The following is a 15,078-nucleotide window of genomic DNA, read 5'->3' on the forward strand; positions in this document are numbered from 1 at the left end:
CTAGCTGTGTTTTTTCTTGGAATCTTTCAAGTTTTGGTAGGCTGCATTCATGTGTGTATATGTGTATGTATATACGTTATGTATGTATTTTTTTCAAATGTTCGCATGGAAGAAGAACTTTCTGGTCCTTGTGTTTTTGTTTAATTAATTAACTAATTAATTAATTTTTTGATGACCTGGTGACATTTAAAAAAATCTTTATTGATTGATTTTTAGAGAAAGAGGAAGAGGGGAGGAGACGGGGGGCGGGGAGAGAAGAGAGAAACATTTATTTGTTGTTCCATTTGTTTTTATTTTTGTCTTCATTGGTTAATTCTTGTATTTGCCCTGACTGGGGATTGAACCCACAACCTTGGTGTATAGGGCTAATGCTTCTAACCAATTGATCTACCCAGCCAGAGTAGTTTTTGTATTTTTAAATATTATTTTGTCCATATTTTTGCACCGTATTTTTGCCGGTATGTCATTTGGGATTCTTTAGTTGTAAATAATAGGATCAAATTCTAGCTAACCCAAGCAAAAATTAGTTATTGAAAGGATAGTAGTGGCTTTAGGAATCTTTAGGAAGTTTGAAAAATGGGCTAGACAGCAGAGGAAAACAAAAGTGTCTCAGAATCAAAGACTTTCTGTTTTTTTTAATGCTGATATATCTCCTATTTCTGTACTTTGGTTATATTATTTAATATCATACCAATGGCTTTCTTTTTGTTTTCCATAAGTTCACCAACATCTCTTACATTGATGTGTTTTTTGTATCATTGATATGACTTTATTCTTTTACTTTTTTGTGTATTTTTACTGTTATTGAATTGGAATTTTGGAAGAGATGAAAAATAACACATTTAAAAAGAACATTGACAAATTATGTCCCAAGAGTATCTAGAATAGAAAAAGGATGAAAAAGCATGTCCCAAGGGATATGGAGAAATAGGCTGGCAATGCTTATCCTGAAGTCTTAGGATGGGTGACATGCAAGGAGCCGCCCAGCGTGTCCAGGGTTATGGGAAATCAAAGAGCAGCTGGCTTGGTCTCAGTGTAAGGAAGATGTTTCCTCTTTCTTTTCTCTGTTACCCACATTCCATCAGATGAGTCTGTGTTTTGTATTTCTTTTGTGTGTGTGTGTGTGTTTTTTCTATTTCAAAACCTTGCTGGGGCCTTACTTACCTCAAGGTGTGGAGTTATCCCCACTTCTTTTCTCATTCAGGGCATTCTTCATTATTATCGTAGTTTTCCCCAATGTTTCCTTCTACCTTATCTTTACCAAAAACTCTTTTCCCCCAGCATTGCTTATCATAACAAATTAGACATTTACCAAGAAACTATGGAGTAAATAAGGTCAGGAAGGACTGATAGGAAAAATATGAGTTCCCCCACTATTGTTAGGTTCAGAGAAAATGACCAAGATTAAATATGAATGTCTTGAGATTGCTTATGGGAAAATTTCCTATGGAGATTTATTTTAAAAGTCATACTTTACCAAAGAAATGAAGATACTTAAAATCCAGCGTTATTTTAAAAAATGAGCCTAAATGGAGTTCAATCTCTCTAGATGACTTAGGTGTGGTACTGTTTGAAGGTAGGAAAGGGGACAAAATTAATAGACTTCTAATCATTTCCCTCGGGATTATAGGGGCTCCTAGGATTGTAAGTGGTCTGTACCCCAGGATGTGTGTGTGTGTGTGTGTGTGTGTATCTTAGCAGTGGAGTTCTGGGTTGCCCATCAAACTTTGCTAAAGATCCCACTTTTATTTATCTGTCTGGGCTTCCACAAATGATTTTTATTTGAATAATGACAAAACAGGTAAAAACTGGGGAAAACTGCTGAAATTTACATAGAGGTCACAGCAATAGATACGAAGTGGGTAGAGACACTCTGACCTATTTTAGTGGTTTGTTCCTCTTGAATAACTGTACTTGACTATGTGATGATTTAGCATTATATTAGCCTGGGACAGTTTTAAAATTGTGAGAAGCTGATGTTGGTTGTCCATTTTTGCCTTGCAGCAAAAGCATCTTGTATTTTTGTGAGGAGACAGAAAATTTTTATTCATTACAAGTCTGGGGTCCTAAAAGTGGGAGAGACATTGCAGTTAATCAACTCATTAAGCTAAGGGAATATGCCCGTGAGAAATTCTAAGACATTGAGAAGCAGGCACCTCAGAGCCCATCTCAGGCTTATAATAGGGAAGTCTTAAAGATTTTCTACTTGGGGATCAGAGCTGTTTAAATGGGTTTTTTTGGGGGGGGGTTCTTTGTTTTTGCCTCTCTCACAGATGTGCTTATTTGCTTTTTTCCTTAGGAATCCAAACTGATCGAAAAGTGCCAGTCTCTCTTGGGAGGCTAAATGATTCCAGAAAATGTCAATGGAGGCTCCTGGCTGAGGGCTACATTTTATTTTTCATGTAGAGTGAAACCCGTGTCTAATATTCAAAATAACACAAGAATCAACACAGTTATTTTTCAGCAATTCTCAACGTTGTGCAAGAACACTAGCCAATCTATGCTAAATCTCCCCTTTCATACTAAGCAGAGAAATCTACTTATGGCAACCCCTCTACAACCTGCTTCATTCTGCCTCTCCCCATAAGCTTTCTGCTTCTTAGAAGCAGCGACAGAAGTATGAAATCAAGGGGCCTTGGAAAAGCCTCAGATTGGTGTAATGGGCTTCCACATCCACTGGAAACTGGCTGCTGGGCATTTAGGGTAGAAAGGACCCCAAGCAACTGGAGTTTCTGTCTACACCACTTCTAAAAATGATTATTGAAGAACTGAATGAAATGTGCTTTGTAATAAAGTTACCTTCATCATCATTTTGCCTTTCATATTTACCCTGCATACATATTCTGACTTTAGACACAAAGGGTCCTAATATATTTAAAGTAAATTGAGTTTTCAGTGATAACTTATAAGTCTTTTCCCTGGAAAGCCTGGCATAAATGACATAAATAAATTATCACAGACTTTTTACTTTTCCAGATATTTCTGTGTAAAAAAACCCCAAACAGTAGTATTTTATTATTTACTAAATAAGTGGATTATGTTTATTAGAGAAAAATATAATTCTCACTATAGTGTTCTTCACTTGATTTTAAATATTTTTGCTTACTCTAGTGATTTCATCATGTTTATACACACTAGCAAGTTAAATCCAATGGACATTTGTTAGGTAACTATTATGTTTGACATGTGGGCTAGGTGCTGCAGAGAATAACAGGAATGTGATAAGATCAGATCACTAATAAATTCATAAAGATATAAACACATAAGGAGTTATAATAAAGGGCAAGTTTCAAATTTCTGGTGTCAGAAGAGCAGAGCTAACTGATAATACGATGCACAGGAGTTTTTGATGACACATTGTCATGGAGGACAAAAAATGGGCATAGTTTCAACAGAGAGAGATGTGGTAGAGTGTGAGGTATTTCAAGCAATAATAAGTTAGTCAATTTGGCTAGTTTTTTAAAAAATACATGTTATTGATTATGCTATTACAGTTGTCCCAATTTTCCCCCTTCACCCCTTCTGCCTGGTACCCCCATTCCCTCCAGCAATCCCCCTGCTTAGTTCATGTCCGTGGGTCACGCATGCAAGTTCTTTGGCTTCTCTACTCCCTATACTATTCTTAACATTCCCCAGTTTATTTTGTACCTACCAATTTGTACTTCTTAATCCTGAACCTTTTCCTCAATTCTCCCTCTTCCCCTCCCAGCTGATAACCCTGCAAATGATCTCCATATCTATGATTCTGTTCCTGTTCTGCTCGCTTGCTTAGTTTGTTTTCTAGATTCAGTCCTTGCTAGTTTTAAATTTGTTGCCATTTTAATGTTCATAGTTTTGATCTTATTTTTCTTGTATAGTTGCTTTTTACATTCATGTAAATATGGCTTGGTGTCAATGAACTCCTTTAGCTTTACCTTGTCAGGGAAGCACTTTATCTTCCCTTCCATTCCAAATGATAGCTTTGCTGGATAGAGTAATCTAGGTTATAGGTCCTTGCTTTTCATCACTTTGGAAACTTCTTTCCAGTCTCCTCTAACCTGCAAGGTTTCTTTTGAGAAACCATCTGGCAGTCTTATGGGAATTCCTTTGTAGGTAATTCTCTGCTTTTCTCTTGCTACTTTTAAGATTCTTTCTTTATATCTAAGGTTTGGCATTTTAATTATGGTGTGTCTTAGAGTGTTCATCTTTTGGTCCAACTTGTTTGGGACTCTCTGTGCTTCCTGGACTTGTATGTATATTTCCTTCACCAAATTCAGGTAGTTTTCTTTCATTATTTTTTCAAATAAGTTTTTGATTTCTTGCTCTTCCTCTTTTCTTTCTGGCATCCCTATGATTCAGATGTTGGGACATTTAGGGATGTCCCAGAGTCTCCTTAGCCTATCCTCATTTTTTTTTTAATTCTTTTTTCTTCTTGCTGTTCTGATTGAATGCTTTTTTCTTCTTTATGTTCCAAATTGTTGATTTGATTCTTGGCTTCATCCCCTCCATTGCTGGTTCCTTGTAGATTTTCTTTATTTCCCTTAATGTAACCTTCACTTCTGCCTGGGTCTTTTTTATGCTGTGGCTGTACTCAATGAGTTCTCTAAGCATCCTGATAACTAGTGTTTTGAACTCTGCATTTAATAGGTTTGTTTTCTCTGTTGCATTTAATTCTTTTTCTTCTGTTCTCTTCTTTTCTTTGGGCCATATTTCTTTGTCTCAATTTGGCAGCCTTCTGTGTTTGTTTCTGTGTATTAGGTAGAGCTGCTTTGATTCCCTGTCTTAGTAGCATGGCCTATTATAGAAAAGCCCCTGTAAATTTTGTGGGGCAGAGCCTTAGATAATTGCCAGGGTAGGGCAACCTGTTTCACAGCTTTGTGACTCTGTGTGGGGGAGGGTTGGGAGAGGGGACTATGCTGCTGCCTGGGCTGCCTGGCCTTTGGAGATTTGCCTGGGAGAGAGCTATCTCCTGGCACTCACCCTGTTGCCAGTTACTTCACTTTCTCCTGTATGCCACTTGTGCCCTTCCAGCTGTTGACCTGGTGCTGAATCCCAGAGGGGGTGGGTCTGTGTAAGTCCCGAGACCTTTGCAGGCCCTTTAAGAGGAGTCTCCTGAGAATCCTGCAGTTTCTTCTATTGCCCCACCCACCACTGGTTTTTATAGCCAGAAGTTATGGGGACTTGTCTTCCTGGTGGTGGAACCTGGGGCTGGGTGGTCTGGTCTGGGGCTAGGATCACTGGCTGCTGAGGTATCCCTCCTGATTTTTATCTACCACACATGAATGTGGGACTGCCCATTCTACTGCCTCTCCATGCTACTCTGTGGCTTTGCTTCTCCTACCCATGTGGATGAATATGGTTTCTTTAAATCCTTGGTTGTTGCACTTCCATACAGCTTGATTTTCTCATGGTTCTGGGTGATATTTGTTTTGTAATCTAGTCGTAAGTTTTTTCTGTAGTTGTGCGAGGAAGTGAAGTTTGTTTACCTATGCCTTCCTCTTGACTAGAATTCTTAGTCTGGCTAGTTTTAAGACAGACATAAAGTATTTGTTGGCATAACATTTAGTGCAAGATAGTGCTACAATCATGAGTGGGTGCATATGGTAGTTTGATTATAACAGCTAATATTTATCACACACTTCTGTGCAAAGTGCCAACCATGTATTTTGATCATGTTATTATGTGTTTTATTCCTATAACTCCTACAAGTATCCCATTTGGTAGATACTATTATTCCCATCTTACAGATGCGAACACATACAGAATATTAGATTGAAGGAGTGTGATTTAGAGTGAAGCCATAGGCTACGGTGGTTTAAACGTGTGGATTCTGGAGCCATAGATTTAGATCCTACCTAGTTCCTCTTGTAAAGTTTAGCAAATCTCCTAACCTCTTCATTGATTACTTTCCTCATCTAAAAAATTAAGTTGAAGGAGTAATTTCCTCCAGGGACTATAATGAACATTAAATGAGTTGATAAATGTAAAGGAGTTAAAATAGTGCTTGGCAAATTGTGTTATTAGTTTGAACAATATGAAATTGTTGCTTTTGTAGGTCAGATGTTGACAATTTGAAATGGCCCAGTCTAGTAGGTATTACTATTATTATTAATTTAGAAGGCAAATGGATGCCGTTGAAGGCTGTTGCCCTCTCGAATTGCATCCTACTCCCTTCTTCCCTTTCACACGTAGATATACCAACATAATAGCACACCTGTGGTCTTTTGTACCTCATCAGCTCCCTTCAGATGGACTTCTTTCCCCTTCAGTTCCTGAAACCAATCTGACAACCCTAAACTAAATACCATAGTAACACTGCCTATCTGAATATTTCTTACAGCCAAGGGATAATAAACTATACCACCATAGAAGGACACATCATATAGGAAACATCTACATGTATTTCTTCAGCAGCTGGATCATATTTGTGAAAAAGGAGGCATACATACAGGAGATTTTACAAAAAACATTTCAGATAATTTATTCACTCATTCACTAATTCATTCAGCCCTTTATTCAGTTGATTTTTACGGAGCACATCCTACACACAAAATACCACATTAAGTACAGCAGAGTATACGCAGATGAATGTGACGGGCCCAATACCGTCAATAAGTGTAACATTATCTGGAATTGCATTTGAACTATCGTATGACTGGTGGTGAAATATTTTGACTATTAAAACAAAGATTAAAAAAAACAAAGATAAATTGCTTGGTGATGAAAATTTATATTCTTCTATTTTGCAAAGATGACTCTGAAGTGAACAGATTTTTTTTGTCTCAGAAATTATATTAATTTTCTTTCCTGAAGCACCAAATTATTCTAAGATTTAGCAGTGTACCACAACACACATTTCTTATCTCACCCAGTTTCTGAGGATGAGGAAGCCAGGTGAGGTTTAGCTGCGTTTTCTGAGTCCGGGTGTCTCCTGATGTTATTGCTATTAGACAAAGACGCAATCATCTAAAGTCTTGACTAGGGCTGTCACAGGGCCCGCTGGTAGAGCTGTGGAGGGAAGGCCTCAATTCCTTGTTGGCTTTCGGCAGATGGTCTCTGTTCACATCACGTAGGCCCTCCCCCAGGGCTGCTCTGAACATGGCAGTTGGCTCCCCACCAGAGCTAGTGATCGGCGAGAGTGAGCAAGGAGGATGCCACAGTGGCCTCCTGACCTAGTCTCCAAAGTTAAGTGCTGTCACTTCCACTTTCCTCTATTCATTAGAACTGAGTAACTAAGTTCAATCCATTTTCAAGATGAGGAAGATTAGGATACCTCCCAAAAGAAGGAATATCAAAGATATTATGGATGCATTTTAAAACTACCACAGAAGTGATGTTAATGTCTCATTTAAATAATGTATTTGAACTTTTTTGCATCTAGTGGAACTGTTTCCATGTTCTTGCTACTTTTTGTTTGTAACATTTTTCTTTTTTTTTTATTAAACACTTTTTTTATTGCCGTTCAATTACAGTTGTCTGCATTTTCTCTCCTCCCCCCACCCCATGTTTGTAACTTTTTAATCATAGCTTTTCCATTTCCTGATTTAAAAGTAACGCATTTCATTATAGACTATTTAATAAGCATAGAAAAATGTAAGAGTGAACAACCCATAATTCTATAATCCAGACATAACCACATTTAACATGTTGTTTTTGGTTTGTGAGTTATATGTACAAATATTAGTATTTACACACATATAAACAGATCTTTTGTGGATAGTAAATATTTTTGAATATTTTTATATATAGTCTTATTTAGATACATAAGGAGAATTTACTGCCCTAATTAAAATTTATTTGAAAATAATTCTAGTACCTGTGTAACATTCCATAGGTAAATATTTCTTTTCTTCTTTCATCCTCTTTTTTCTATTTTTGACATGTAGACTATTTACTTCCTTTAACAACAATAAATAGGAACATAGTAAATATATTTGCATAATGTCTTCGTATGTCTGATTATTTCAATATAAGTTTCTAAAAGTAGAATTAGAATATAAACTTACTGCTAAATTGTTTTTTTTTAAACATTCTATACAGTCTATCAGTAGTTTGAAAGTCCATCTTGTAATTTGTTGAGTATTTAATATTATCATTTCTCTTAATCTTCACTAATTTAATAGACCAAAAAGTATATTTCACTTTTCTTTACTTTGTGTTTTGCTGGCATGCCAGTTATTTTATTGCCTCTCTGCTCCAAGTTCATTCTTTGTGTCAGCTTTGTAAAATGGAGGTGTACCCTTTAAATATATTTTCTTTGCAGCTTGCATGCCATGATTTGTCAGTAGAGGGCACTGGAGAAACGTAGTACTGCAACAGAAAGAAGGAAGTTGGTCTTTCCTGATTGCTGTGGGCTGGGTGGCCAGGCTCTTTGGAAGCTCACTTTTTCTCTCCATGGCTCTACGCAGAGTGGTTTCTGCAGTGCTAATTGACAGTAGGGTGCAGCTTTCTCTAGCATTTATTCCTCCAATGTCTTTTCCAAGTTTTGATTGGGTTTGTGGTGGCATAGCCTGGAGTCTCAATGCAGGCCTGTGACTAGCTCAAATCATTGCTCTCTGCACCTTCTTCTCAAGTTGGTGCATGCTCCCCCAGAGGGCCCTGTGGGGCTGGCCATCTAGTGAGCCACTTGCCCAACTTTTGTTCTATGCAGCCTGAAAGATGCTGCAGAACCAAGTCATAAACAGAGTTGTATTAGGTTCCTTCAAAGAAAGCTCCTCCAGCTCTCAGTCCTCCCAGCACCCCTCTTTCTCTGTGCCTGCCCTGGAGCCTTGGCTTTCCTGTTCCTCCAAACCATTTCCTCTGGACCTTCCGACACAGACCCTATGTGATCTGAGCCTTGCACCAGCAGCAAAGTCCCAAGGCTCTCTGCACACCTGCCCCCACCCCCCAGCTGGCCGCCTCCTCGGAGGCTGTTCCTGCTTGCCCTAAGGCTGTGGCCCTGCTCTGGAGAGGGCAGCCAGCCAACTTCTCCTTTTCCCAATGGGCTGTGACCACACCTTCTCCAGTGAATTCTGAACCCCTCCTTCCCAGCTCTTCCTTTTTGGGGCACTCTTCCTCAGCATTAGGCTGGCCTTTAGGGCTCACCTTCCATCTTTTGGTTATTCTCCTATCATAATTTAATAGTTTTTTACACTGAATACCCCCTGTTTAAATTACTGCGTGACTTCTGTGATTGGACACAGACTAATATAGTTGGTCACTGTTAAGATACAACTTTTTTTCATATACTTAGCAGCCACTTGCATTTCCTCTTCTGTGATTTTATTTTTCATGTTATCTGCCCTTTTTTTCCTAGCCAACACTTGGTATTTTTCTTATGCATTCTACGGACTTTCAATAAATTAAAGATAAATCTTTTGTCATGTTTGTGGAAGGTACTTGATGCTACTTTAAGGTTTTTTTTAAGTACGCTGAATTTTAACTGCCATATTTGCCTATTCTCTTATTAATTGACAGATGAAGGGATGAAGATGCAAGACTCTGTTTTATGCAATAAGAAAGACTTACTAGGACTGACAAGGTCATAGCACACTTTTCTTCTCATCCAGTTTAGGTTTTGGTGACACTGAGAAGTAACACTTTTGTCTTGAAAATGTTTCATAAACCAACTGGGTTTAGTACAGACAGCCATATCCCAGAGGACATGCAATGTATTCAAATAGTTTAACACAAGTGTATGAGAAATGCAAGTGGAAGTAGTTTCCAGAATGGAAGCAAGCTGCATACAACTCCATTCTAATACAGAGTTCATAAATAGAATCATAGATGAGACTTGTGGCATTCGCAGTGGTTTTTTTTTTTTCGAATTGGTTTAGCAACTTGTAAATACCTCAAGCATTGTTTTAATAAATAAGGTGTCTTGAAGAAAAAGAGCAGCACTCTAGAACCCTTGCCTAGCTTCAGCTGCGTTTGCATTGTCCTTTGTATTCGCTCACTGACAATGGGAACTGCAGGCCAAGTCTCGGCTTAATAGCTGATTAAATGTTAAGTCTCTGTGGTATGTATGTTTGGAAAAATAAACTAGTTTAATTGACCTAAAAAAATCTTTAAGAATATTTTTGAAAGTTATCAGTAAAACAGCAAAAAAAAAAAAAAAAGGAGGGCTCAGGTTGAGAAAATTACAATTTGGATTTCTTAACAGAAACTTTTCCTTCCCAAAGGACCAATAGTTCTGACGTTACAGATAGCCAAAAGTCACCTACCACATAAAGACAGCCCTGGACTTTATGAAAATATCAGAATTGTCAAAGAGCTATAAGACACTGTTACGATCAGAATTCTTGGTGAGGTAAGAATGTGCTTGTCTTTTATTTCAAGAGCTGGCAGCTTTTACTTCTGAATCATTTCTGAGAGTTGGTTGTTGGTATTCCAGTTCTCTTGACAGTTCAGGCTAAGAGGTGTTTAAACTGTAACATACTGAAGACACCATTTAAATTCCAGTTCACTGAGTGTTTCACTATAAAGGCTATTTGGAATACACAGTATCCAAGCTTATTTCAGTTACTGAAACTAAATTCAAGCTCATTGCAGTCCAACTGTGAACCCTAGTGAACTTCATCATCTCAAAGAGAGACAAGCTTTTTCAATATTCGATTTTCTGCAGACTCAAGTTCATTTATATTTGCATGAATGCAAGTACAGGATATGTGCACACATCAGATAACAACATCCCTCTGATTTTGTTTAAGTTTTATAGCAAGAGCGGCCCGTGCTACTAAACTGTCGTCTCGGTTTTTACCACCTGTTTCCTTTGAAGATATTTCAGTATAATAGCCTTTTCTGTACTGAATCTGCAAATGAGAAGGAGAAAAAGAATATTAAAATTTGGACACATTTTGTGCATTGAACCTATTAAAGGAGCAAGTACCTGGCATGCATGGTCTTGACTTACTTTGTTATTATTCTTTGAATCTCTCTTTTTTCTTCTTCATTTAATCTTTGAAGGATAGATTCCAGGAGAGAAAAATGAAAGTTAATGTACTGAGCCACCTGAAAAACACACAAACACACACAAGAGAAAGCAGAGCATTTATGTGAGGGGCTCTGAGTCAGGAGGAAGCTAGTCAGATTTGGGGTGATGGTATGCATACATCACTGCTAATTTCCTCCGTGTCTTCATCCATGAGGAAAATGCGAGCGTTCTCTTTGGAAGGTCCTTGTAGGAGCCGATGCAATAGCGGAATGTCTGTCTTCTTCAGCCGTCTCCTTTCTGCAAAAGAAAACAAGAACCAAGTACAGTCAGGAATCCATGCCAGAGAAGAAAGAAGAAAGATAATTTGGCCATTTACTTTCTTTTTTTAGCTCAATGTGAGAGATGGAAAAAGACCCCCTCCAAAACAACAACAGCAGCAACAAAAAACAAACCCCGGTACAATAGGAGGCACTCACTCAAAATCATTAAATTGAAATTAAATGGGCTAAAAATGGACTTCTTTTTCTTGTTATCCCTCAGAGTTTGACTCAGAGAATTCAATCTTGCCTTTGGTTAGTATGTTCAGATAAATCTACAGCCCCATATATGCCTTTCATCAAGCAACACACTAAAAATTTTGTTCATAATTTTTCATTCATTTATTCCCTCAATAAATATTTATTAATACTTTCCTACTTCAGTTAATGTAATTCCATGTTTCTAGTCATTCAGGTTCAATACTTTGTAATTATCTTTAATGCTTCCTTTCTCTTTTACTCCACATCCAATCCTTGGGTCTTCCTTAAATATATATTCAGAATCTTTTGATATTGGAGTATTTTTATTATTTCATTCATCTGTGTGCTTCATCCATTAAGCCATGATAATGAGATAAGAAAGAAAATAACTTCCAATTTGGTATATTCCCAGGACTTCTGATTTCCAAAAGTTATATACAAATACTTCTACCACAAAAACTTTCTGTCAAAGTAGCTTTCACATCCGTGGTTTCATTTTATCAGGATGAAGCGTGACCAGAACAGTGTGCTCTTATATTCACCAGATTTTCTCCCTCCTCCCTTCCTTAAATATTTTTGAGTTCCTACTATGTGTTAGGCATTTCGGTATAGTTCTGGGTACACTATAGCACAAAACAAAGTAAAATCAGTTCCATCAAAGACCTTACATTCTAGTGCATGATACAAATAATAAGAAAAATAATAAAGCATGCCATATGTTAGTGATAAGTATTCAGAAGAAAATGAAAGCAAGGAATGGATGGAATAACGTGTGTGTGTGAATATGTGTGTACAGAGGAGAAGTTTTCAATTACCGATAGGGTGCCGGGGGGAGGCCTCCATGAGTAAATAGCATTTGAGGAAAGACGTAGAACAGATGAGGGTAGAATCGTGAAGCTATTTGGGTAAGTGTGTTCTAAGTAGAGTGAGTAAACAAGTAAAGCAGCCCCAAGGCCAGGGCATGCCTACTGCTTTCAAAGAACAGCAAGGGACCACGGTAGTGGGCATGGAGAAGATGAGGGGAGGGTAGTAAAAGATGAAGAGAAGTAACGGGTTCACTGTAAAACCCTGGCTATACTGTGAGAAGAGAGACCAGTGGAGGATTTGAGAAGAGGTTCACATCTCGTGGCCTGATTTACATTGTTAATAAACAATCTCTCTGCCATGTTGGAATAGACTGAAGGGGCAAGGGTAGACCAGTTAGGCCGTCTTACATTACTATCTATCTATAAAATAAATTCCCTTGGGCTCTTAAAAGTCCCAAGAGTTGGAACTGTTCTCCTCCCTTGGCTGGACTTACCCTGGGGAAAAAGCCAAGACAGGGTCTAGAACGTGGAAGCCCACAAATGAAGTGACATTATCTCTTCCTACCATTCAGAAGTGGATTCTGAATGGCAGAAATTCCTCTACCACTTCTGAATCATTTGATTTAGCTGATAATTTAGTTCCTCTCAATAGCCAACTAGAATCCTTTTTTTGACCTCTGTATCTTATGTTAACTTGGCTTTGCATCTTCGGTTTGTTCTGTTCTGGATATTATAGAGCAGGGTCTCTTGCTTCATGATTTGCTTCATGTTCACCTGGGATAATTATTAGAAATACATATTCTTAGACTGTCCCCAGGTCTGGAGGGGCTTGGGAATCTGTGTTTTAAATGAACTCTCCAGGTAATTCCGAAGTGCACTACAATTTCAGAAACACTGTTGCAGATTATGGGCCTCGTAGATAAAGGTGTTGAAGTACACTCGTCTTTATTTCCCAGATTACTATTCAGACAGGTGCTATCCACGGCATTCTTCCTCTTATGACTATCTTCAGTTCTTGATTTTATGTGCAAGAAATTTTGACACAAAATATAAAAGAAAACATTTTATTACAGATAAAATTTTAAAGACCTACATTTTTACAGTAAAAGTGGACATCTTATATTATAAAAATAACACATGCTATTGAGGAAGGAAAATGGGGTACAAATTTTCAGTTATCAAAAAAATTAATTCTGAAGCCCTGACGTACAGCATGGTGATGATAGTTAATAATATGGTTCTGTACACTTGAAAGTTCCCGAGAGTAAGTATGGAACATTCTTACCACAAGGGAAAAAAGTGTATATAAAGTGGTGGATGTGTTGAATATCTTGATATTATTGATCACCATTCCACAATGGAGATATGTGTCAAATCATTATGTTTGTACTTCAAATGTATACAATTATATTGTCAATTATTCCCAATTATTCTTCAATAAAGTCAAAACACACAGACACACACTCGCACACACACTATTGTCATTGAAACTATGGAGAGAAGTGCAACGCAGAAGGCGAACGTCACCCGGAGTCCAGGCCTCTGCGACAGTCAGCATTTGTGTCATCTGAGCACCGTCCCTTCCTCTAACTCTTTATACACACAGCACACCATCCATAAAGACGGTGGTATGCTAAGATAATAAAATATAACAAAACAGTGATATTTTACTGTAGACATGTTTTTTTATCATGATACTTTTCATTCCATACCTTTCTCCCTGATTGTATGATCCTACATACCACATATTTAAATAGGATTTATAACACTTTTACAAAAATAGGATCATAGATAAACATTTTACGCATCTTGCATTTTTCATTAATTGTATATTATAGAATTTCTTCCTTTTCAACTGGTATAAATCTTACTCATTCCAGTTAATGTCTAATCACTTATTTAATCATTCCCCCAGGACAAGTAACTTTAGCTTTTTGTCATTATAAACAGAATGGCACATAAATCCGTAGGTACTAGTCTTTTTATTTTTGTGAAATAAATTCTCACAGCGGGATTGCTGGGGTAAAGAATACATATGTATACTGTAAATTTTAATAAGTACTGCTATAGTGATTTCTGAAAAAGCAGAGACAGTTATCTTTTCACCAGAATTGCGTGGAAGTAGCTTTTACCTTTATCTACACTAGCCAGAGGTAGAGTCATTTAAAAACACTTTGCCCATCTGAGTAAGTGAGAGGTAATATTGCACTGTGGATTTAACCTGCAGTTCCTCGACTATTGCATTTCTTTGAATACTTGTATTTCCTTGAGTTTAAGCCTTTTCCTAAAAAAAAATTTACTGGTCATTTTAATTTTTTATTCTTTGAATTGCCTTATCATAACTTTTTCTGTTTTTACTGAATTAGTTGCGAGAACTCTTTGATATTTTAGGTACTAATCTTTTTCTGGTATTCTTCATAATTTATTGCTTATGCCTTTTACATGTTTATACCTTTTTATACCTTTCAATGTTTTTCCTCAACTAGAATATGAATATATACACCTTCAAAATTTTAAAAATTTATATGTATATTTCTTATGCTTAAGCTTTCAAATAATAAGGACTTTAATGTTGTGTGTTGTTTGGAGATCCAGCTTTAATTTTCTTATAGATATTCTGACATCAAAATGTATTATTTTATTTTATTCATTTCTGGCTTAAATATTCTGACACTTAAATTATCACCTGGGATATTTCTACAATCTAACATTTAAATTTTTTCAATTTTGAGGTTTTCAAAAATTTGAGTATCACCTTAGGGTTTCTCTAATCTCTCACTAGCGCTGGCTCGCTAGCATCACACAGACATGCCTTCCCAGGGCCCTGGTTCTCGCATTTTACCCCCTACCAGCCACTTCTGAA

The 15,078-nt window shown here is 37.3% G+C and overlaps 2 protein-coding genes across 12 annotated transcripts in view; one reads left to right on the forward strand and one right to left on the reverse strand.

Annotated features, from left to right (window-relative positions):
• Positions 1 to 5,689, forward strand: part of LOC112320514 (alpha-fetoprotein-like) — a 38,831-nt gene extending 33,142 nt beyond the window's left edge. For 3 of the 5 annotated variants that reach the window (XM_045185308.2, XM_045185313.2, XM_045185318.2), the window contains one exon: positions 2,300 to 5,686. In XM_045185308.2, coding sequence (XP_045041243.2) covers positions 2,300 to 2,344 — 45 coding nt within the window. In that variant the 3' untranslated portion in view covers positions 2,345 to 5,686. Of the gene's footprint in view, positions 1 to 2,299 lie in introns of all 5 variants that reach the window. The other 2 variants (XR_008426754.1, XM_024577977.4) reach the window with 2 other exon arrangements.
• A 781-nt stretch (positions 5,690 to 6,470) lies between these two features.
• RASSF6 (Ras association domain family member 6) overlaps positions 6,471 to 15,078 on the reverse strand; it is a 58,717-nt gene continuing 50,109 nt past the window's right edge. For all 7 annotated transcript variants that reach the window (XM_024579565.3, XM_045185287.2, XM_045185299.3 and 4 more), the window contains 3 exons: positions 11,070 to 11,188; positions 10,871 to 10,968; positions 6,471 to 10,769 (listed from right to left, as the gene is read on the reverse strand). In XM_024579565.3, coding sequence (XP_024435333.2) covers positions 10,694 to 10,769; positions 10,871 to 10,968; positions 11,070 to 11,188 — 293 coding nt within the window. In that variant the 3' untranslated portion in view covers positions 6,471 to 10,693. The remainder of the gene's footprint in view (positions 10,770 to 10,870; positions 10,969 to 11,069; positions 11,189 to 15,078) is intronic.

The sequence above is a fragment of the Desmodus rotundus genome, chromosome 4 (assembly GCF_022682495.2).
Source record: "Desmodus rotundus isolate HL8 chromosome 4, HLdesRot8A.1, whole genome shotgun sequence".
In the NCBI taxonomy this organism is placed as follows: Eukaryota; Metazoa; Chordata; class Mammalia; order Chiroptera; family Phyllostomidae; genus Desmodus; species Desmodus rotundus.